Source organism: Equus asinus, chromosome 13 (genome assembly GCF_041296235.1).
Source record: "Equus asinus isolate D_3611 breed Donkey chromosome 13, EquAss-T2T_v2, whole genome shotgun sequence".
NCBI classification, from domain to species: domain Eukaryota; kingdom Metazoa; phylum Chordata; class Mammalia; order Perissodactyla; family Equidae; genus Equus; species Equus asinus.
The window spans coordinates 55296889-55318641 of record NC_091802.1 but is presented as its reverse complement, the minus strand read 5'-3'; the positions used below and the strand labels follow the sequence as shown (position 1 = coordinate 55318641).

At 53.3% G+C, this 21753-nt stretch overlaps 1 protein-coding gene across 3 annotated transcripts in view; it reads right to left on the bottom strand.

Annotated features, from left to right (window-relative positions):
• The window catches only part of TMEM104 (transmembrane protein 104), a 67864-nt gene that overhangs the window by 31471 nt on the left and 14640 nt on the right, over nucleotides 1–21753 (bottom strand). For 2 of the 3 annotated variants that reach the window (XM_014839751.3, XM_070483583.1), the window contains exons 4-8: nucleotides 19781–19862; nucleotides 19220–19316; nucleotides 18682–18762; nucleotides 15372–15471; nucleotides 14773–14881 (exon numbers count right to left, since the gene is read on the bottom strand). In XM_014839751.3, coding sequence (XP_014695237.2) covers nucleotides 14773–14881; nucleotides 15372–15471; nucleotides 18682–18762; nucleotides 19220–19316; nucleotides 19781–19862 — 469 coding nt within the window. The remainder of the gene's footprint in view (nucleotides 1–14772; nucleotides 14882–15371; nucleotides 15472–18681; nucleotides 18763–19219; nucleotides 19317–19780; nucleotides 19863–21753) is intronic. The other variant, XM_070483582.1, reaches the window with a different exon arrangement.

Genomic DNA, 21753 nt, shown 5'->3' with positions numbered 1-21753 from the left:
GTGTGCTTGCTGAGCACACAAGTCAGCTCTGTAAATCCAGCTATTATCTCATGACACCCTTCAGCAGAAGACCAAGTCTGCTCACGTGAACTGGTTCAGCCTCATTCTGAGCGAGGGAGGGTGAGACATGTAATACCTGCAGCTGTCATCAAAGGGCAAGTGTGCACTTGCTGGAAGATGCTGAGCCTGAGAGAGGAGGGTGCTGGGTCCCAAAGGCAACAATGAGCTGAAAGTTAAAGATTTGCAGGGAGTTAAGCACCCCCTGAGCCACAGAACAGAGGCACGAAACCAAGCCCACAGGCAGGAACTCAACAGCCAATCCTACTGTGGACCAGGGAGCTGGCCAGGAGAAAAGACTTGACCCTATGCCCGACTGAGAGGAGGATGGAACTCCTGGCACCTTCCTGGCAGGGATGCGGACTGGACGGTGAGGTCACACCTGAACAACTCCTGCCAAAATACCAGTGAAAATGTTATTTGTCTCTGATACCAAGGAGCCTGGGTGAGTGATGTTGGGAAGAAACCACGGAAAGGGTGGCTGTCCCCAAGCCCGCACACAAGGACAGCTCCAGCTGTTGCAGGACCAGAACACCGCCTCCCAGAGGATAGGAATTCAGGCGTTTTGTGGCTGGGAAGAGGTCGGCATGGAAGAGAATGGATGAGAGCCTTCTGGACAGAGCCAAGGGAATACCTGCTTCCAGGCCAGCAGTCGAACCGCAGCCTCGATCCGGGCGGCGGGGGATGAGAGCGCCTTGGGCTGCCCACACCAGCTGAGAGGTGAGGTCTGACACAGGACAGTCCAGGCCCCCGGGGCATCGCTCAGCCACTCTTGAGGAGTCTGCGTGATGCCGTGCTCAGCCCTGTCGGCCTGGACACAAGCAGGGCACTTGGAAGGCAGCTCTTGGGCTCGCTCTACTACGCCCCAAACACCCCGACAGAAAGGCCACCTTACACTGTTTGACAGTTGCAAACATCCCCAGGGCCGTTCCTCAAAACCTCTGCTTTCCTTTTTTCAAGGCAACTGGAAACAGGCAGACGTAGGAAAGAATCTAAACAACCTCCTTTCCTGCCTGATACCCCTTCTCTAGACACCCCCTGCCCCACTCGTATGAGATAGAAACTCCTTACTCAAGAGCCTGAGGTTTGGAACCTATCTTTACGGTTTTTGCTCTGGGAGGAAAAAAACTGAGCATGTCTCCTCCCTAACCCATAGATGGTGAAAAAGAAAGGTTGGGAAACTCACCCCAAACTTCTGTTATCGAGCAGCATGATGTCTTACCTAGGAGCCTGGCTGCTTGACTCAGGGTTTTTTTTTTTTTTTTTTTTTTTTTTTGAGGAAGATTAGCCCTGAGCTAACATCTGCCACCAATCCTTCTGTTTTTGCTGAGGAAGATTGGCCCTGAGCTAACATCCATGCCCTCTTCCTCTACTTTATATGTGGGACACCTGCCACAGCATGGCTTAATATGTGGTGCACAGGTGTGTGCCCGGGATCCAGGCTGCCAAAGCCGAGAGTGTAAACTTAACCAGTAGGCCACTGGGCTGGCCCCACTTAACTCAGTTTTAAAGACAGTGGGAAAAGGAGCTACCTGGCAGGGAGTGAAATGTCAAGACCCACTGAGGGCTCCTCAGCACAGAGCAGCCCGGCTGCGCACCACCAGAAACGGTTCACGCGCCCTGACCACCGCTGGAGGGAGCTGTCTTTTCAGAACGCACACCGTCGCTCCATCTCTATCATGTCACAATTCCCTCTCATCCCGGCCTTTGGAATCAGGACAAGTCCCACACACCTAGTCCAGTTATCACCCCCCACAGCATCTCCAAGCCCCTAGTTGGGAGATGGTTGGGGGGCCACAATCTGAGGGGATGCAGTTGGCAGAGAGGGACAGGTCTGTCCCTGAACAGGCCACTCTTACACCCAGAGCCTTCCCCTGCTTCCTGACATTCCCTAGGAGACTGATCCATCACTTGGAGAAGGCTCTGCCTTGGGGGCAGGGAAGAAAGAGGCTCAGAGAAGGGCAAGAGAACCAAGATCGCTGAGCACCTACTGAGTGCCCAGACATGACAGCATCTTCCACCTAAGATCTGTTTTCAATCCTGACACCTTGTGAATTGCTTATTGTCTTCATTTTAGAAAACTGAGGTTGGGGGGATTAACTAATTTGTCCACAATTTCATAACTACTAAGATCCGAACTCAGGTTGTCTGTATCCAGAGCCCATTCCCTCTTTAGGGCACTTAACTGCCTCCCTGAGTATGGCGCAGAGAAAGGTCTCTCCACCAGCCCCTGCACGCCCCATCAAGGCTGGTTCCCTAGGGGGAGGGAAGGAGGGCTGGGCTGGTCCAGTGGCGTCAGCCTGGCACGGCTGCTACCTCCCTTGTCCTCTTATTGGATAAGCCTGTGCTCTTTCTCAGCTGAAAAGCCAGATGGTACCTGGTGGTGGGCAGAGTTCCAAGGATTCGATGCCAGAGCTGCAACCTTTGTGGTTTGGGGAGAAAAGATAAATATTGTGGAAAACCCACATAGTCACTCACTTAATGATTCTAGGCCATCGGGGTGTATAAAGGACAGCCTGGTTCCTCACAAGTGTGAGAGATGGAGTCCACACCCACACGTCCAGGTGGAAAGACCGACAGGCTGGATCTTGAACCAGGTGGGCTTCAAGCACATGACAGGTGCTGGGGTGGGACAGAGGCTATGTGTGTGTGTGGGAAGTGGCATGAAACAGGGGGAAGGCCGGGGGTCTGCCTGCAGAAACAGACCTGACTCTGGAGCCGGCACCTGTTCTAACACTTCACTGCTCCCATTTCAGGCACCAAAGAAGAGGTGGCAGAGAGAGGGAAGGGTGGTGAGCCATCCTCGACTTCCTGGAACATGGACAGCTTCTGACTGCTCCCCTCTACCGTCAGCCCCCAAAGACAGGGGGCCCCCAAGCGCTTGCTGAGGGGGAGCTTCTGTCCTGGCAGCGACAAGCAGAGGACGACCTGCACCTCTGGGAAAGGAAGGGCTACCTGGACACGGAGCTTTTCTGGCCAGAGCAGTGGCCACCAGCTGTGCGCCTGCTGAGCCCTGATGGTGGGACTCGCACAGGTGCCCAGCCACAGACCCTGTAGCAGTAGCATTCTCGGAGCAACTCCCCAGGGGTGAAGCCCCCTGCCGGCTCCAGACAAAAGGTGGATAAGGCACAGCCCAGCTCTCGAGGAGCTCACAGTGAGGCCGAGGAACTGAATACGTGTGAAAGTCCAATTAACACCATGGCGGGGGCCTGGGGGAGAGGAGCATGGGCCCAGGTATTTTGGGAGGGGCCCCGAGCTCAGGCTAGAACAAGCATGTACGCCTCAGACTCTGACGCCAGGGGAAGGCATGCGAAAGGCAGAGCCTGGAAAGTGCCCAGCCAGGGTGGGACAGCAGTGAGGGGAGACTGGAGCAGACCACGCCACCTGAAGAGTTTAGACGTTGCCTGATGGAGAGGAACTTCCAAAGGGTTTTAAGCAGGGAAATGGCAGCCAGATTTACCTAAAACCAGGGCCGAGAGAAGGAAATACAAGAATAGAAAAGCCTCACGATCTTGGGGCAATCCTCGTGTTGCAAGGCGGCCAGGCCTGGACACAGGGAGGGGGCTGTGGCGAGCAGCCTCTCTGGGGACAAGTGCACCAGGTACCCAGGCTCCGAGGCTCTCTAGGAGCGCCTAGATGAGATTCCTCTCTGTTCTAATGGGACGAGGTTTGAAAGGGACTTTAATCGTTTGAACTGTACGTTCTTGGGGGCAGGGAGAGAAAGCATGGCAGGGACGTCCCCGTCCAGCTGGGCTGCAGTGACAGACAAGCAAAAATGCCGTCCCAGGCCCTGGCAGCGAGCCCCGTGGGAGCCAGAGCGAGGAAGGTGCACGTGTCCAGGGCAGGCTCCAAACAAACCCTCTAGAGCAAAAAGAAAACAGGCCTGACAGGGGAGGCAGGCGATGGAGTCTCAAAGCTCCGGGGCTGCCACCTCCCCCTCGCTCTCCTTGGGCTCTGGGAACAGACGCAGAGAGGAGCACTTCTCCAGGCACCGCAGGCTTGGTTTACTGGGTCTCACTCTTTAGCCACTGAAATCTTTCCCCAGAACATCAAAACTAGCTCTGCGTCTTGGCCTATTCTGCTGGATGTCAAGGAAGGGGAGGGGATGGGTACATGGCATTACCTCCCCCAGGCTGTGCCTGGAGAGGCTGGGCCTGGGTGACATTATTCGGCTACCTCACATACACGAAGCCTTTTTCTTGACCACATGACCCTGGGGCTGGGGAACAGCTGTTGGGGCCAGGTTGGGGTCTGGTCCTTATGGGTTCTTAGAACAAGAGGACTTGAGGGGAACAGGTGGGTTGGTGAGCGCTCTGTACACCGTGGACTGTGCTGTGAGTGACAGGAGGAGGGGCGCCTCTGGGCCATCAATCCTGCCCCTCAGCTTCCTCGGAAAAAAGCACCCACACCCGCAACCACCTGATTCTGCTGGGAATTAAGCAGCAGAGATACATTTGGTGATTGGCAGTGTGGGTGCCTCATGGACCTTAGAACCTGCAGGGTTGTTTGCCCTGGAATCTAATTGCTTTTGGTGCCTCTGCCCCGGGGACACAAGGAGGCAGAGCCACTGTGTCACCTCAGCTGCCCGGCGTTTGTGCACGGCTCGCTGAACGAGAGGTGCCAGGTGATCACTGCAGAGCTTGCGGCACCTTCCCCTCCTCGTTCCACACTGCCGGCCTGTCTCTGCGCAGGAAGAGATGGCAGTGGGAGCGCTCCATACTGGAGCCGGAGGGGAGGGACGGAAGGCAGTCAGGTGCCCAGAACACAGAAGCGCCGCAGAGAGGAGCCGCACAGGCCGGGCTGGCTCCACCCCTTCCCTGCTGACGCCATCCTCGAAATAGATGGAAGGGAGCAGGATTCTTTGTCGGCACTGAGCAACCTGCGAGGTGGGGAAGGTGGGGAGATGGCATGTCAAGCCATCTGGTTAACGAGCTCTGTTTACTTGGGTGTAAAAAATCACACTAACAACCCCCTAGCTTCCTTTCTAGTTGATGGTCAGAGTGAAGGCCTCACTGTGGGGCTGGCACGCCGTGGGCTCTAAGAGGAGGCCAAGAGCACCACTCAGAGGGAGCCGGGAGGGAACTGTTGGCCTCACGTAACAAACCAGCCACTGGCAAAGGGATATTGCTGGAACCCCTTTTCTCCTGGAGACACTCAAGACTCTGAAACTGGTCTGATCAGAGTGGAGTGACACTGTTCCCTGTCTGCACCAAAGCGCCTGAGGCATCAACTCCAGTATGTTACTAGCGATGTCGGGCTGGGGACTGGTGGACGTCTGGCCACTGTCTTTCCCTGGAGGAGGCCAGGCACAGGAGGTCCCAGACTGCTGCCTCCACAGCTGCAGCTTGGGAAGCAGTTCTCTACGGGAGGCTGGAGCAGGCCTCTCCCTGGGAGACTGGCCACCAGCAAGACCATTTACCACTGTGACAGGTCCTCAGACAGCAGAATTTCCCCAAGAGGAGAGCACAGAGAAGCATCCTCAGAATTAATGGAAAATGCAGGTTCCTGGGCCTTGTGGCCTTAGGTTCTGCTCCATTAGGCCTGGGGTGAGACCTAGGAATCTATATTTTTAACAAGTGCCTGAAGGCCTTCTCAGGCCAGCGGTGCTGGAACCAAACTTTGCGACACAGGGAAGGCTCTTGTTCCCATCCTGGGGGAAGGGAAACAGCTGGGCCACGCTCCTGGAGGCCAGTTACCTGCCCCTTGGCGCAGTGGTGAGGAAGAAGGTGCCAGAACTCCCTGGATGTCTCAGACCGGTGCAGCCTTCCAGCCCCAGTCAGCACCCGACACCCAGGCGGCAGTCTCTTCCCTCTTTTTGTCAAGGTTTTCAGAGAACATCTCAATCTGTGGCTAAAGGAAGTTCTTCCCATAGCCAAACTAAATATGCCCTGCTGTGCTCTGTGACCCTGACTTTCAGGTTCACGCTCGCTACAGAGCATCTGCTCAGCAACACCCTCTGCAGTGCCTCCATTTGCACTTGAAGCTTTATTAAAATGTATCTCGGTCTACTTTCGGCTAATCCACAAGACATCCTGAGCTCATGCTAATTAATCAGATGGCATCATTAAGATGCACCCTAATTGTTCAGCTCTGCCTAATGCCCATCATGCCCGGGTCCCGTGCATCCCTCTGCTGGCTTTTGTAAACCCTCTGGAGTTCTTCAGCTCCTCCTTCCTCCTCAGAGTCAGCCTGCAGCCTGGAGAGCATGTCAGCCAATACTTTTATTCTCTGCACAGTGCAGGGCCGGCACCGCTGGTTGGGACACCAGTAACATGGAGGAGCACGGTTGTTACTTTAGAATGAGCACTTTATTTAATTAAACAATTACTGCCAGGTCCCTGGGGTGCTATTTAGAAAGACACCAGATTCTGCTCATAACAGACACCCTGTAACAGCCAGTGAGCATGGTTCAGGGAGCAGCACAGCCTCACAAAACTCAGCAAGGTCATCTCAAGTACCAGGGACTCATCTACGGAATAAAAAGCATTAGAGAGACATGCAGTGGGGAGAGGGAAATGATTTGGCAGATAGAGTTTTCATTCTAATTAGCACAATATATTTAAGAACATTCCATATTACTCTACAACTACTAGAAGGCTGCTGGATTCTTTAGACTACAGTTTTTTTCTGTACTTTTGAGGAAATGAAGCAAAAGAAAAAGGGAGGGGGGAGGAATGAGGATCTGAAATCAACAACTGGGACATTTCCTTAAATAATACAAAGTCATGTTTAGCTTTTTGCCCAGAGAGGGGAGGTTTGGAAGCAGAGGGGATGCAGAGCGTGGAGATGGCCTGGGCTGTAGCGTTTTGGGAGTTTGCCTGGAGCGGCTTCTAGAGGCGAATGACTGGAAACACACACATAGGTCAGCGGCCAGGACCAGCCCAGGTAGCTTGCAAGGCAGGGCGCACAAGGTTTCTGCCCGCGATGGCACTAATCATGAATAAGGTAGGCAAGCTCAGGCTCCCAGCTCAGGGTCTGCCTGGGATCAGTGTGAAGGGTGGATAAAAATGGCCCTGAAAAAGCACAATGCAGAAGGTCCCCAGCAGGGATGAACACTCCCCACGGAGACCCATTTGGAAGTTTCCCAACCAAACTGGCCTGTGCCAGAGTGTGGGCTGTGGGTACATACTTATCAAGCCCCACAAAGCTTTCCCAGCCTGGGGGTGAGTGTGTCACGGGTGTGTCCCTGGTGATTTCTTTAGGTGGGCTACTCACAACAACCATGCCAGCCCCGTGCCTGCCTGTTTCTATGCAAACCGGGCTCTGGATTTTTGCACCTTTGCACATGAACATGTGGATACCTCCCTTTACACAAGAGATGGGCTTCTAAAAGTTCTATTTATAAATACTTAATTTTCACAGAGTAACATTTTAAACTCACTAGGGAAACTACATACTTTAGAGAAACCTGCAGCAAGTCCTTCTGTAAAGTAACGAATCATTCTGTAACAAATAATTACCCCCTAGTTTGTTTTATACATTTGGATTTTCATATTATGGGGTTTCTTAAGAGCTGAGTATGCTGCGGAGGGTGTGTGGCAAGGTTATGGCCCACAACAATTCTGCCATCTCAGTGCACGTTCCTGAGTGAACTGGGGAAGGGGGGTGGTTAAAGAATGAGAAACCAGACAAGGCAAACAGACATATTCCCATGTGCCCAGCACTAAAATTGGTTTGCCTTGGGCAAGTGGTGTTTGTAAGGATGTACCTATTATGCTCCAGACAATGGAGATGGGGGCAGAGATCTGGGACATTCTAAGAGGGCAGAGAGACATTCGAACTGCCATCGTGAGAAGGGTCTGGTCAGCTCACCTGGCTCAGGAGCTAGAACACAAGTTCCCTTCACCCAGTATGATGGAGTAGAGCCTGGAGGACCCCAACTAATGCCAACGAGCAGGTTCTGAGGCTTCGGGGAGGGGTGGTGGGGATTGTCCAGAAGAAACCACGTCCACCATCTTGTGACCCAGATACCCATAACGTGGTATCTTTACTGGGAGCATGGAGAAACAGGCAGGGGGATTAAGCATCATTGTCTAAGCTGGTGTGTCAGGTATCAGCCACGGCAGAGGCAGGACATGGGGTGTGATGGATGGTGGGCTTAACGCCAGTCGACAGAACCCATGTCCCTGAGAGCTGCATTAAAAATAAAAACAACAATCCTCTCACTGAGCTGGAGGAGAAAGCTTGGGCCAAACACCCAAAGGCACCGGGTGGGGGGAGGGGAGTGGTCACTGCGGCCACGGGAAATGCTACTCAGATCTCCTAAGAAAGGTGACGGCTGGTCTGGAGCAACGCTGGGCAGCAGCGGGGCAGGCACTGGGGATGGACTGGACGCTGTGCTCAGACAACAATAGCAGTGGGGGGGGGGCGGTCAGGAGGGGTGGTGGGGGCTCATGGGGTCCCTTGGCAGGAGTTCACGGACAAGCCACAGTGTCAGAGTGAGTGACAGAGTAATCTGAATTTCATTTAGAAAGGGCCGGGGCAGTGGGGGTGGAAAGCACACCAAAAAACAAGAAGTCATTCCCGGGGCGAGATATATAGACAGCTCCCCAGGAAAAAAAGGGAGAGCGAGAAAGAAAAACACAGGCCTGTCCCTGTATTATTGATTTCCTTGAAAAAGAAAGAGACAAGCTAATCCTTTAAAGTCAGTCGTTTCAATCTGAGCGCTGGTCATTGTTTGAAGCTGGAATTCACTCAACACTAGAGACCCAGTTCCTGTCTGGGGAGTTGGTACAGGCATTTTTGGGGCATGGGGCAGACATTCATTCTTCCTTGAGACTCAGGATCGCGGATGAAAGCAGAGGTTCAGCACGTGAGGGGGAGGAGAGTGGACTGTACCCTCAGACAGGAGTCCTCCCAGAGGCTCATGGTGACACGAAGCCAGAGGAGCTGGCTGGAGACACCACAGACCATCACCCGGTGCAGCTCCCAGTGTCAGCTGGGCGCGGGCCAGGAGAGCTACTCCTCCCACTGCACCTGCAGTGGCTGCCCTGTGAGACCGGCACCTTCCCACAGGCGAGTGGGGAGAGGAGTGAGAGGCAAAACACAATGACCTTTCTGGAGGCTCCAGACCTGAATGACGAGGAGCTGGCAAGAAGCACATCGTGGGAAGAAGAGAGGGATGAGAAAGAAGATGGGCTTCCCTGAAGTCCGGTTGGGGCCCAACGGTCACCATCCTATGAAGGAGGGGCTGTGATGCCCCTGACCCTATAAGCAACACCCTCCCCACCCCAGGCAGCCGGGAATCTCCTCTCAGCTTGGTCTGGCTTAGTGCAGAGTCCCAACCCATGGGAGTCACACAGGAGGGCAGTGTCACCCAGAGAAGGGAAACTGCCACTGGGCCTGTTTACTGGGCTTAGGGTCCTATTCTCTGTTTCCAGATGGAGCCAACCCATTAGGCCCTCCATAAAGACAGCTAGCCTATGCTGTTGGCTCCTCACTAGCCCTCCGGGGACCACCCTTCCTGTCTATGTCTGTGCCTCATTCCACTCCAGGTTCCCGACATTGCAAAATCCAGGGGCAGCATTCACTATTTCCTACAGGAACTATGCACTGCGGGCATAGGGAGGGGCCCTTGGAGGGGTGCAGCAGTGTCCCCAGGAGTCCCCAAGTCCTGTGAAGTCACTGCTGCTGCTAGAACTTGTTGCTCCCCACTAACTTTCCCCCCTTGCTGGTCCTGAAGGCCTCTAGGCCACCTCCTGCCCCAGAATTGGTAAGAATAAATATTCAAGTGATGGCAGCGGTGACCCACTTATTAGCAGATGCCACAGCCCCAGGGCACAGTGGCTGATGCTGAAGGAACACAGAGAGAGGCCGTGGCAGGGAAGGGAAACGTCCTTGGGAAGACGCGTTCAATTCCAACGCTACTGAGTGACTGCGAGAAGTCGGCTTCACTCTCTAGGAGCGAGGGGCAGCGAGAAAGACAGCAAATCAATCCAGCAGACGGCAGGATGTGCACACTTGGGTCACCGAACAGACACCAGCCACGGGCAGCGTCGCCCCCGCCCTCTGCGAAGTCAAGCTCCAAGGACTGACAAACGGGCATGCCCTGCCCCCTCCTATCCTGGCCTCGCAGCGGGGCTGCCCTGCAAGCCGAGTGAGTCTGTGTCACGGGGGCCAGAGGACGGGGCCGAGAGGCCAAGCGGCCGGGCTCCCGTCTCTGCCTCAGCCCTGTGACCCTGGGGAAATCACAGCCTCCAAGCCTCAGTTTTCTCTCCTGTAAAATGGGATGAGGCTGGGGCTGGCCCGGTGGTGCAGCAGTTAAGTTCGTACGTTCTGCTTCTTGGCAGCCCGGGGTTTGCCGGTTCGGATCCCGGGTGCGGACATGGCACCACTCAGCAAAAGCCATGCTGTGGTAGGCATCCCACATATAAAGTAGAGGAAGATGGGCATGGATGTTAGCTCAGGGCCAGTCTTCCTCAGCAAAAAGAGGAGGACTGGCAGTAGTTCGATCAGGGCTAATCTTCCTCAAAAAAAAAAAAAAGGGGGATGAGGCCACGTACCTTACTGCGTGGCTGGGAGGACCAAAGAAGAAACAAGAAAGTACTGGTAACGTGCTACACCAAGGCAAAAACACAGTAGGAGGGAGCAGGCAGGCTCAGCCCGCGGCTGCCACGGGGGCGCAATACTCCCTCCTCTAACCCTTATAAAAAGGAAGTTTTCCCCTTGAACAGTCCTGTTTTAGGAAGAAACCATTTGATTTTAAAAAGGGGACTGTATGCTATTTTAAGTGTCGCAAACGGATAGAGACAAGTATTGCTGTGTAAGGCTGAGCCAAGATGGAATCAGAAAACATGGCCTCCTGGCAGAGAAGGAGAAACCAGGACTCTCAGTGAAGGCTCAGAAGGACCCTTCCAACGTCAACCTGAGTCTGAATCTCAGATTGACCTACTCCTCTAGCGAGAGAGTCCTGTAGACAGAACTCTCCCTGAGGCCCCCAACACACACCCCACTTCTTCAAGAAGAACCATTTCTGGGGAGAACCCCTCCGTCAGGCAGAAGGTGGCAGGTCACCTGCAGGGCACTTGCAGGCTGCATCTCTCTTTCCCGGGTCACCTATGCCCTGGAGGTGGATCTCACAGCTCCTGTGCAAGGCAGGACGGCAGGACGGCAAGCCAGGGTGACCTTGTCCTGTCCCAAAGCAGCCCACAAGGGGCCCCCTGCTCAATATCGCCAGTCTGTGGCCGAGTCTCCAGCCAGGATGAGCTCCGCTCTGCCATCTGCACACTCGGCTCCGCTCGGCCAGTGCCTGCTGGGCTGCCAGTGACCCAGCAGCATCTGTCCACCTGTAAGTGGTGGATGCCACTCCTGCGAATGGTGAGGAGCTTTCAGCACTGGGGAGTCCCACTGTCCCCCCAGGGCTTCCCTCTGACACTCTCAAGGAGGTGGCAATGGCAGGGCCAGGTCCTGGACAAGGGGTACGAATGATAGGCTGGGGAGCACAGCAGGTATGAGGAAGTGAAACAAGAGCACCTGGCAGTGCCCTTGACTCCAGGGACAGTGACACACGTCCCATTCCCCAGACACCCGGGACAGTCTGACTCCTGGACAGAACTGCTATACATACAATCCTGCCACTTCACCAGTGGTCCCTGGCCCCCTCACTGTATAGGAAAGAATGAAATGCTAAATTCTGACTTTGTTTCCTACCAAAGTCGGAGAAGTTCTGCAGAAAGAATCCCAAGATATTCCCCAGCCTGGAGGCAAGGTTACAGGTTTGAAAGAGTTGGGGCATCTCACACTTTCCCATTCATCTTTCAAAGGAGCGGGAGGGGTGGGTGGTGGGGTTCTGGGAATCCAAGGCCTGCTGAAAGCAGAACCTGACGTGAATTCTCAGGGGCCCTCTTGACAGGGCCCAGGTCACTGCTGGCTCCAGCTGTGCTGGCTCGCTGGGACGCCCTGGAGAGCACATGTGACTCATGGGACCCCCACCTCACAGGGCCCTGCTCTGTGGCTACTCCAAGGAAGGAGAGGGAGGAACTGACTCATGTCAGCTGCACTGGCAATCACAGGATGCGGACGGAGGTCGCTGGGTGCAGGAGGGGAGGAGGAATTTTCCGTTTGTTAAGGTCAAGGGCTTTGGGAGGCGACTGGCAGCTGCTGGTAGAGAAAGCTCCCTTCTTATAAGTAATCACGATGCTACACACAGGCTGGCCTCTGGAGATGGTTAATATCCCAAATATTCTCATTCTGTGTGTGCCTCTCAGTAGCATTCCCAAGAAGAAACAGAAGAGATTGTTTCCAGCAGACTTTCTGAAAATCAAACCACAAAATGAAAGCCTGTACCTTTATCCCCCAGAATGTACTGTCCAGAATAGCAATGAAAAAGTGGTTATCAGCAGGCCCTTTTGAACATGTAGGCCCGAAAGGTGCATGGTCTACCTGAGCCACAGAGATGACTGTGCACGGGGCAGGAAGGGTGCTTAAAATTGGCTCCTGCCTTGCCCAGGATTTCGGTGAAGTCTGGCCGGCAGCAAAATCAAACAGCTGGTGGAAAGAGGTGCAGTGGGAGCCTCTAGAAGGGATGACCAATTTCTGAACATGGGGGGCAAGGGGAAAGGACGACCCTCCTCCCCCTGATCTGCAGAGGCCACTTGATAGAACAAAGACAGGCCTGTGTGAGCCCCGTAGGTCAGGCTTGGGAGAGTAAGATGCTGTTATCACTTGCAATAGAGCGCAGGACGGAGGAAGAAAACCCACATCCTTGCCAACCTCTTCCCCCAGTCGCTTTGTCCCTTCCAACTCACTGAGAGTGGGAGGCCTGCAGACGGATGAACAGCACCCGGTATTCAGGGTCAGCAAGAACTGGAGCCGCATGCAAAGTTACAAAGGGACTTCTGAGACAACATGAAGGTCCATCCGCCTTGAATTTCTCCAAACCAGGCAGAAGAGCACATCCGAACCGAAAACCTTCTGAGCAAACTGATCCCGCAGCAGTGGACCGGGGGTTGGCGGGGAGAGGGTGCCAGTCCCCAGAGAACAGGCTCTGCTTCTGCTCACCCTTCCTTTCTGATTCCTGCAGCTTTTGCAAGCCCGGTGGCAATTAGCTTTATGAGTTATAAGTGCAATATCTGGGAGATGAAGGCAGTAATTAATACCTGTCTGCCTTCCTGAAGGGTTCCTTCTGTTCGGTCAGAGTTATTGAGATTCAGGGAAGGAAGCTTCCATCATGCGGAAGGTTTAGAGGAATAAGTGAAGGGATTTAACAAGGCAATAATAACGCTTCTAAATAATTCACCAGGCAAACGGCAGCAGCCAATATTCCCAGTGCTCCATGTCTGTTTTGCCCGTGGGCAGGGGAATGTGCCAGGCAGATTCTGCACGGACTCCAGCAACATCCCTGGGAAAGACCAGCTGAGGGGCTCTGCTGCTGTCCCTCTGCTTGTCCCCGGACAAGCTCAGGTGGCTGCGCCGAGCCTCTCAGATCTCTTCTCCACCTCTTCCTTCTGCCCGTCTATGCCGGTTAGAGACCCAGATGGGACTTACACTTACAAATATTTTTGCTAATTTTATCAATCAAGGTTTGTTGAAATGCTAAGAGGCTAACAGGCCTCAGCTCTCCTGACTAGACCTGTGGTGGGGGGACCTGTGCCACAACTCTACCCCAAAACAAATTCTTAGCCATCGCTGAATATGCAAGAGAAGACACACAGATTGTCCGACTGATCCAGAAACGCAGAGAGGAAAACAAACCTCTCCACGGCTTGAGCCACGGTCTCCTTCCAGAGGTCTACAGGGTGGGACTGGGAAGGCAAAACCACCATTCAGCGGCCCTTGGGGTTAACAAATTCAGACTCAAATACCAGAGCTGGCAGGGCCTGCGGAAACCTTTGCCAGGATAGAGATAATTAAGTCAAGAGGCCAGCTCCCCGAAAGGCTCAGCTCTCTCCTGGCCCTGCCTCCTGCTCTAATCAGCTAAGTGGCCACGTGTCAAACTATGTGTCACCTAGCACACCTAAATCTGTGTCAGGGCTGAGGAGGACCGAGAGGAAGCAGAGAATATTAATAGATGCAGCAAAAAGGAAAGGGAAGAGTCTCTGAGTCCCGCCCGCAAAGCAGGCGGAGATAAATGACTGCCTCTGGGTCTGTATCTTATTTCCAAGACCCGTCTGGCACATTGCTCAGTCCTCACTCCCCCGGCCCGGGGCACAGAACAATCAAGAAGGAGCCCGGAGATTCATTTTCTCCCCTTGTCTGCGGGCAGCAGGGGAGGAAGGGGGAGAGTTGGGCTGGCCCTTCCCCATTTGCAGAGCCTGTTATAGTCAGGGTCAACCGTACGATGGCTCAGCCCAGCCTGCCCAGTCAGGAAACCTGACATCCACCCACATCCTCCCGGGCTGGCCATGAGTAGCGTCAGAACATGGGAAGTCTCCGGAAAACTAGCTCTGGCACTCTTAGAGAGCTTTGATAAGAGTGCCCCTCACATCCTGAGCTAAGTTCACAGGAGTTCACAGCCCTACAGCTGGCAACATCCCGAAGGCCAACTTCAAACCACATACGACTTAGGCCTGGCCACCAGGACACTCCGGGGCTAGAGTCTTTGTGACATGAACCAAGGCCGCAGATGGTAGCCCGAGAGTGGAGCTGTGGGGGCCGTCATCTCTGAGGAACGACTTCTGCCAGAGGGTAAAGGCAGTTCAAATGCCCCTGGCCACCCAGGAGGGCCTGGCCAGGCCCAGGCGAGAAGGCCGGAGGAGCAGCGGCGAGGCCACTCACCAGGTAGATGCGGTAGGCGTCCACTCGGCGCAGGGGCCCCCAGCACAGGTCCGTGTCGTTGTACCTGGTGTCGGCCTCCACACCACAGGAGTCGTTGCCAGCGGTGCTGCTGAGAAAGAGAACAATGGCTCAGTGTGGCCCTCCCTGCTCGGCGGGAAGCAGACAGAATGTAACACTGTTAATTATTAGCTGATTATTATTAATTATTATAATAATTATAATTATTAATTAGAACCTCCACTCCCCCAACAGCTGCTCTAGGTCCAACCGTCTGAGTCTCATGAACCACATTTCCTTGTCTTTTAGGGCAGCCATCGCTCCTTCCTGTCACATCGACTCCCAGTGACTCAGGAACCCCTGGTGGGAATCCCAGTCATCTCCTCAGTGGGACAGAGAAGGGGACAGCAGTGTGGAGCGTGTCTCCAAGGGACAGAACACACAGCTGGCTGTGACCCGTGCAGACGAGGGCCTCGGCATCTATGCTCTTCAGATGCTGATGGATTTGCTGGGCGTTGTGCTTCTGCCCTGAAACCTCTGCCCCGACTGTCCGAGGAGCCCATTGACTACAGCTAGTGTAGGGGGTGGTGGGGGACACTCACCAGGTCACCTGCATGAGGGAGAAGGGCACGGCAGCAGCATAGATGGCCAGGTCCCCATACAGGTAAATGATGATGCAGAAATAGAACAAGTTGACCCCCACTGAAAGGAACAAAGTCATCGGTCAGGGAGCCCTAGGGAAATGGTTACATTCTTTTTTGACCACTAAATCTCTGCCTCTTCCATAGCTTTCAGTTCTCCAAGCTGTCTACTTTCTCCAAAAAGAGTGGGAAAACCACCCCAAAGTCCTGTGTCTTGTTCTGGCTGACTACACTGTGATGCTGGCAGCAGACACATCTCCTCGTGACTGTCACCTGAGAGGGGCTAAGCGAGCAGAGAGGAGGAGCAGACAGGTTCTGAATCCAGCCAGGTACAGGGCGAGTGGGAGGCACGGACTGACGGGGGGAAACTGGAGGTGGCTTCACGCTCACTTGGGACAGGCTGCCTGGGGAAGAGGAGGAGAGACGACCCCCAGTCAGGAGCCTGAACCCCAGAGTTCGCCTGGGCCACAGCCCCTCTCTCAGCCAAACACAGGCCTCTGAGGCAAAAGACTGCTCCTGAGGAATTAAAAAGCAAAGAGGAAGTAACAGGAAATGGCCCAGCTTTCTGAAGCTGAAATTAAGAGTAAAAAGCCCTTGGCTTCCGAAGACCAAGTGCCTCATTCTGAATGTGACAAAGCACCCAGCACCCGATGGGGTGCGGGGCCTGGCATGCTGGGGGGAGTGAGCAGCAGGAGCGAGCGCTCAGGATGGGCTCACCTTCCTTCTTAGGAGAAGCTTTCGCAACGCAGGATGCTGACTGCGGAAGGTGCATGATGTGGAAGCTCCCTCTGCAGAGCCAAACCTCGGCCCCTCTCCCTCCGGGAGGGCCCTGAACTGAGAGTTAGGAACCCAGGCCCTAGTCCTAATCACATCGGTCTCGCTTCCTGCCCCTGCAAGTCCCCAGTCGTCTCCAATCCTGTCCAGTGAGAAGAATTCCACTCGCGCTAAATCCCATATGTGAGTCTAGCTATAAAGACCAAATGTGAAAGCTCTGAGAAAAGCATGCGACCCTACAACCTCAGGGTCGTGGCCCCGGACAGCCAGTCTCTAATTTCTGTCCAGACTGACTGCTCGTTTGTGATCTCCTTGGTCTCAAGCTGCTGGCTTCTCTGAGAACAGAAAAAAAAAATGAAGTGACAGTTCCCTCTAATCCTGGTGGCTCAGAGGAGCCTCCAGGGTCCCTGAGGGAAAACTGGGGACATGTTCCTCCTGGGCTATTTGAGGTCAGCTTGCTCCTAGGAGTCTGGGGGAAAAAGACTAAGAAAATATGTTCTTGCAAGAACCCAGAAGGGCCTCGGAATCCTCGCTGTCCAAGCTCAGTGGTTCCAGGGGTCTGCCTGCCACTCACCTCGGGGCTCCAAGTACGGCCTGTGTCCCAGCTTGTCTTTCTGCTTGGAGCCAATGCTCTCTGCAGGGAGGCACCGTCCCTCCCCGTCCCAACCTCTCCTCCACCTGCCCATGCACTTGTGTCAGCTCTGTTTATAAACTGCCACTGGCCCTTCCTGATCAATACATTTCATTACTAGACAAAATGGCAAGATCAATGGACTTCCTGAGAGGACAGCAACGACTAGGCCTGGCATTTCTAAGGACAAGAAATGAGTCTGGATCACAAGGGAGCCTTTTGTGGAGGGTGGTAGCCCTTCCAAAGGTGAAGGTGACAAGCTGTGAATTAGCCATGGCGCAGAGCGGCTTTCAACTGGGGGCGATTTTGCCTCCTACCCCCCACTGGGGACATTTGGCAATGTCTGAGGACATTTTTGGTCGTCACGACTCGGAGGTGCTACTAGCAACTAGTGAGTAGATGCCAAGTATACTACTCAATATCCTACAGTGCAGAGCACAGGCCCCACAACAAAAAGGATCCGGCCCAAATGTCAACAGTGCTGGGATTGAGAAATCTTGGAGCAGATGAGAAGAAGCCTTCCCCTAAGTGTGAGGCTGCTCTCATACGATTGTATTTTCTTTCATATTTGGGTAAACTAGGAGTCTAGTCAGTGGGCGAAAAAAAGACAAAACCAAACCACTACTTCCTAGAATTCTTAAAGAAGTCAGGGAGGATTGTAAAACACGGAAATTAGAAAGGAGGATTAAAGGTCTACGTTCTCCCTCCAATGTGCATTTTATTTCAAAAGCCTGTCTTTGGAAGCAGACCGGGTGCGGCCGCCAGGAGGAGATGTTTCCACTCTCTTACCTTAGTCTAACTTGATGGGGAGAGAGAGAAAAGGAACAAACGAAAAGCACAGAAGTGGGCTCGTCACAGCCAATTTGGTTTGGATGAATTCTGAAAAGCCCCTTCGAGCCCGATGGGCGGGATGGAAGCAGACCCTCGGGGAACCTTTGCCTGATGATCACAATCTTCCGGACCAGACAGTCAAATCACATTGCCAATGATAAATGGAATGCTTAATGTCCCCAAAAGCAGGCAAGACGCTAATTTCTACAATCCTCCCCAGCTCTCAGACCTGGTGGAGATGCCCCCCTCTGCAAACAGGGTCTCCAACAAAGGGGCAGAAAATCTTCCAAGATAAGTGCAAGGGGAAGGATTTAGTGAGATGTGTCTGACTGTCTATGAAAGGGAAATGGACAGGATTGGATATGCAAAAACTAAACTCTTGAACAGCGCATCTTCCAAAATAACAATATCTGCCATGGAGGTATAAGATGCTGTTGCTGGAACACCCAACAACCTAGCACCGGAGCTGGGTTGGATCCTTTCAGGGTATAGCCAGTCCCAGTAAGGAGCAGGCAGAGTGCCCAGGTCAAAATTAGACGCTCAGATTCCCAGGCAGCAATGGGCCCCTAGCACCCTCTGCTGGCCACCTGGAAGGCATACCCAGGCGTGTGCGTAGCGTTATCTACTGCCGTCACAAGGTGATTGCTCTGTGTTGTCCTAGCAGAACAGTCCAGAAGAAAGACAAGTCAGAAGCAATCAAGCAAGAGGCACAAAACTGTCAGCCAGCCTCGGTCGGCTCCCTTCGTCAGAAATCTGCCTAGGATTCTCGACCTCTATGTCTAGAAGGAGCTAAGCAGCCACTTTTTTATTCCTACAATGACCAATGGGGAGGAATCCAAAAAAACAACTTGAAGCAGTTCAGGCCTCTTAGCAAGGTGGCTTCTCAAAGGCACTGGGAGCAGGCGGACAGTCTGCTCTCCGCATCGCCTGCCCTGTCCTGAGTCGTGAAGGGGGGACCCTCGCTCCGAGTGCCCAGGTCTGCAGGAAAGAACCAGCTCTCCCCGTCCTCGCCCCACCTCGAGAACGAAGTCACACCTTTATTGAAGAACATGGAGGCCATCTGTCCCATTTCCACCCGGTCTGTGATTTCAAAGAGGTTCGAAGGTCCACGCCTCTCTGTGGAGCCAAAAGGACAAGAAGAGGAAGTGGCTCTTCCACTTGGAAAAGCTCCTAGAAGGGGGTGTTGAGCTCTGTGAATTCTCCAGAACAATGAAATCTTCAAGCATTTCAAACTGTCAAGAAAACTTTTCCCGATGTTTCCAAACATTGGTGGGAGGGGAGGAAGGAGAGAGATCAGAGCCCTGACACTGACTCGAGCCTCCAGCGGGCACCGGGCGCTGAGGTTATGTGACTGGCCCAAGCCGCAGAAGTTAGTACGTGGTAGAGTCACAGGGCTGAGGCTAGGGCCCCAGGCTCCAAAGCCGTGCGGACCATGGTGCCTTCCTAGGAACCAACCACAGGCAGGAAGTGCCCGGGGGTCTCTGCAGAGAGATGCCCCCAGACCCTCTCCATGAGGAATGAGAACCCTGTGGACCAGAGGGAAGTGGGGGCCGGCCCGAATCCCAAAACTTACGCACAGACAGGATGGGCCGCTTCTCTGCCCGCTCATAGCTGTCCTGGACGAGAACATCACTGTCGGAGGCCGTGGAGGAGTCGTCATCTTCCTCCTCCTAGGAGAGGGTGGGACAGGGAGAAGGAGGAACAAACAAGGAAAAAAGGAGGAGTATGTAACTACAGAACCCCCTGGGACAATGGAGAGCACGTTTACTTTATTTCTTTTTAGAAGGTATCTGATTAGGAAGCTCTTAATACTTCCATACTGCCACATTAGAAGGCACAGACACACTTGGATGTCAGATGGCAGCTGCAGCACAGCTCCTGGGTACAGAGGTTCAGAACGACTGAGCGAGCTCAAGGCAGGGGGCAGGACAGAGTCTGTGATGTTAAAAGAGCAGAGGCTGCATCTGTTCTGTAAGCTCATGAGGCTGTTAGGCTTCAGCTCCGGGACTAGGGTCTTGGGACAGCGCTGTGGACACGAGCCCTCCATTGGGAGGGAAAGAACTGGCCCGAGGGCCACCTCTTTGCTACACAGCTGGATGGGGGCACTGCCTGGAGACAAGGGCAACACACACACCTGGTGGTTTTCCATCCTCTTCCAGCGCAGCTGAGCGTTGGCTGCCGCCATGGCCTCCATCACAAAGGTGGTCGTCACAAAGCTGCAGGGGAAGGCCACGTGTTAATTACCAAAGGCAGGTAGGAGGGAGGAGGTACAAAGAGAAAGGAAAAGTCATTTTAAGACCTGACCAACAAGCCCAAAGCATTCTCTCTTCTGAGAGCTGTTCCCTAGGGAACTTTTGAGCTAGGTCTGACCTGATAAGAGGGTGTGTGTGCATATGATGCCTTGTGTGCTTGCCTTGATGTCCCTGTCCCATTTAGAATGCATTTCCAATGAAATAAGCTGAGTGAGAGAGAATGAGTCTGGCGGAGAGGTGTCGGGGGCAATGCAGTACTGCACTCCAACAAGGGGCCTGTTGTGGGCAGAGGTCAGGGACAGGCACTCACTGATGCTCTAGGTTGGGCAGAGGAGGCTGATTCACAAAGCGCCCTCCCAAAGCTTCTGGGAAGGGCAGCAGGCAGTTCCCACCTCTCCTTGCTGGGACACGGACAAGCGGTCAGCTCCCAGTTGCACACACTGAAGGACGGGGCACAGGTAGGGATAATTGAAAAGGACACTTGGCTCCTGAATCCACCCCCTCTTTTTTTTTTTTGGCAGTACTTTTACTTTCCTAATAATCTGGCTAATGGGAAAATAAGCTTGCATTTCTACGGCCTGAATCCAAAGGGAGATGGGGAGGCGGCACCAGATGTTTGCTGAGAGTCAGACTAGAGTGAAAAACCATCTTTTCTTTTCCTCTTAAAGAAACTGGAGAGACCTGGACAACAGCTGGGACACACAGATGCTTCTGGTAGCAGACGGTAAGGAAAGGGCCGCCTTCCTGCTAATAAAACCCGAGGAATGAACCTATCCCTGCTGAACCAACCTAGATGGAACATTCACTTCCCTCCTCCTCGAGGCCAGCACGGCTCTGCCCCTGGATGCGACCCCGAGCCCTCCCCGAATGCTGTCACCTGCTGCAGGCTGACTGCTCGGCCCAGCAGTCAGGTGGCAAGTGGGACAGAAGTAAAACCCACATACACTTCATCTTGGTGGGGGTCGGGGGCAGCCAGCTCTGAAATCCTGGTTCCAGTCGCCTCAGCACCTCCTGGAAAGGTTTCTCATTATCTTGCCTAACTGACCATTTTTTTTTTTTTATTAATGTTATGATAGATTACAACCTTGTGAGATTTCAGTTGTACATTATTGTTAGTCATGTTGTGGGTACACCACTTCCCCCTCTGTGCCCTCCCCCCACCCCCCCTTTTCCCTGGTAACCACCGATCAGATCTCCTTATCAATATGCTAATTTCCACCTATGAGTGGAGTCATATAGAGTTCGTCTTTCTCTGACTGGCTTATTTCGCTTAACATAATACCCTCGAGGTCCATCCACGTTGTTGTGAATGGGCCGATTTTGTCTTTTTTTATGGCTGAGTAGTATTCCATTGTGTATATATACCACATCTTCTTTATCCAATCATCAGTTTCTGGGCATGTAGGCTGGTTCCACGTCTTGGCTATTGTAAATAATGCTGCGATGAACATAGGGGTGCAACGGACTCTTGAGATTTCTGATATCAGGTTCTTAGGATAGATACCCAGTAATGGGATGGCTGGGTCATAGGGTATTTCTATTTTTAACTTTTTGAGAAATCTCCATACTGTTTTCCATAGTGGCTGTATCAGTTTGCATTCCCACCAACAGTGTATGAGGGTTCCTTTTTCTCCACAACCTCTCCAACATTTGTCGCTCTTGGTTTTGGATGTTTTTGCCAATCTAACGGGTGTAAGGTGATATCTTAGTGTAGTTTTGATTTGCATTTCCCTGATGATTAGCGATGATGAACATCTTTTCATGTGTCTATCGGCCATATTCATATCTTCTTTTGAGAAATGTCTGTTCATGTCCTCTGCCCATATTTTGATCGGGTTGTTTGTTTTTTTGTTGT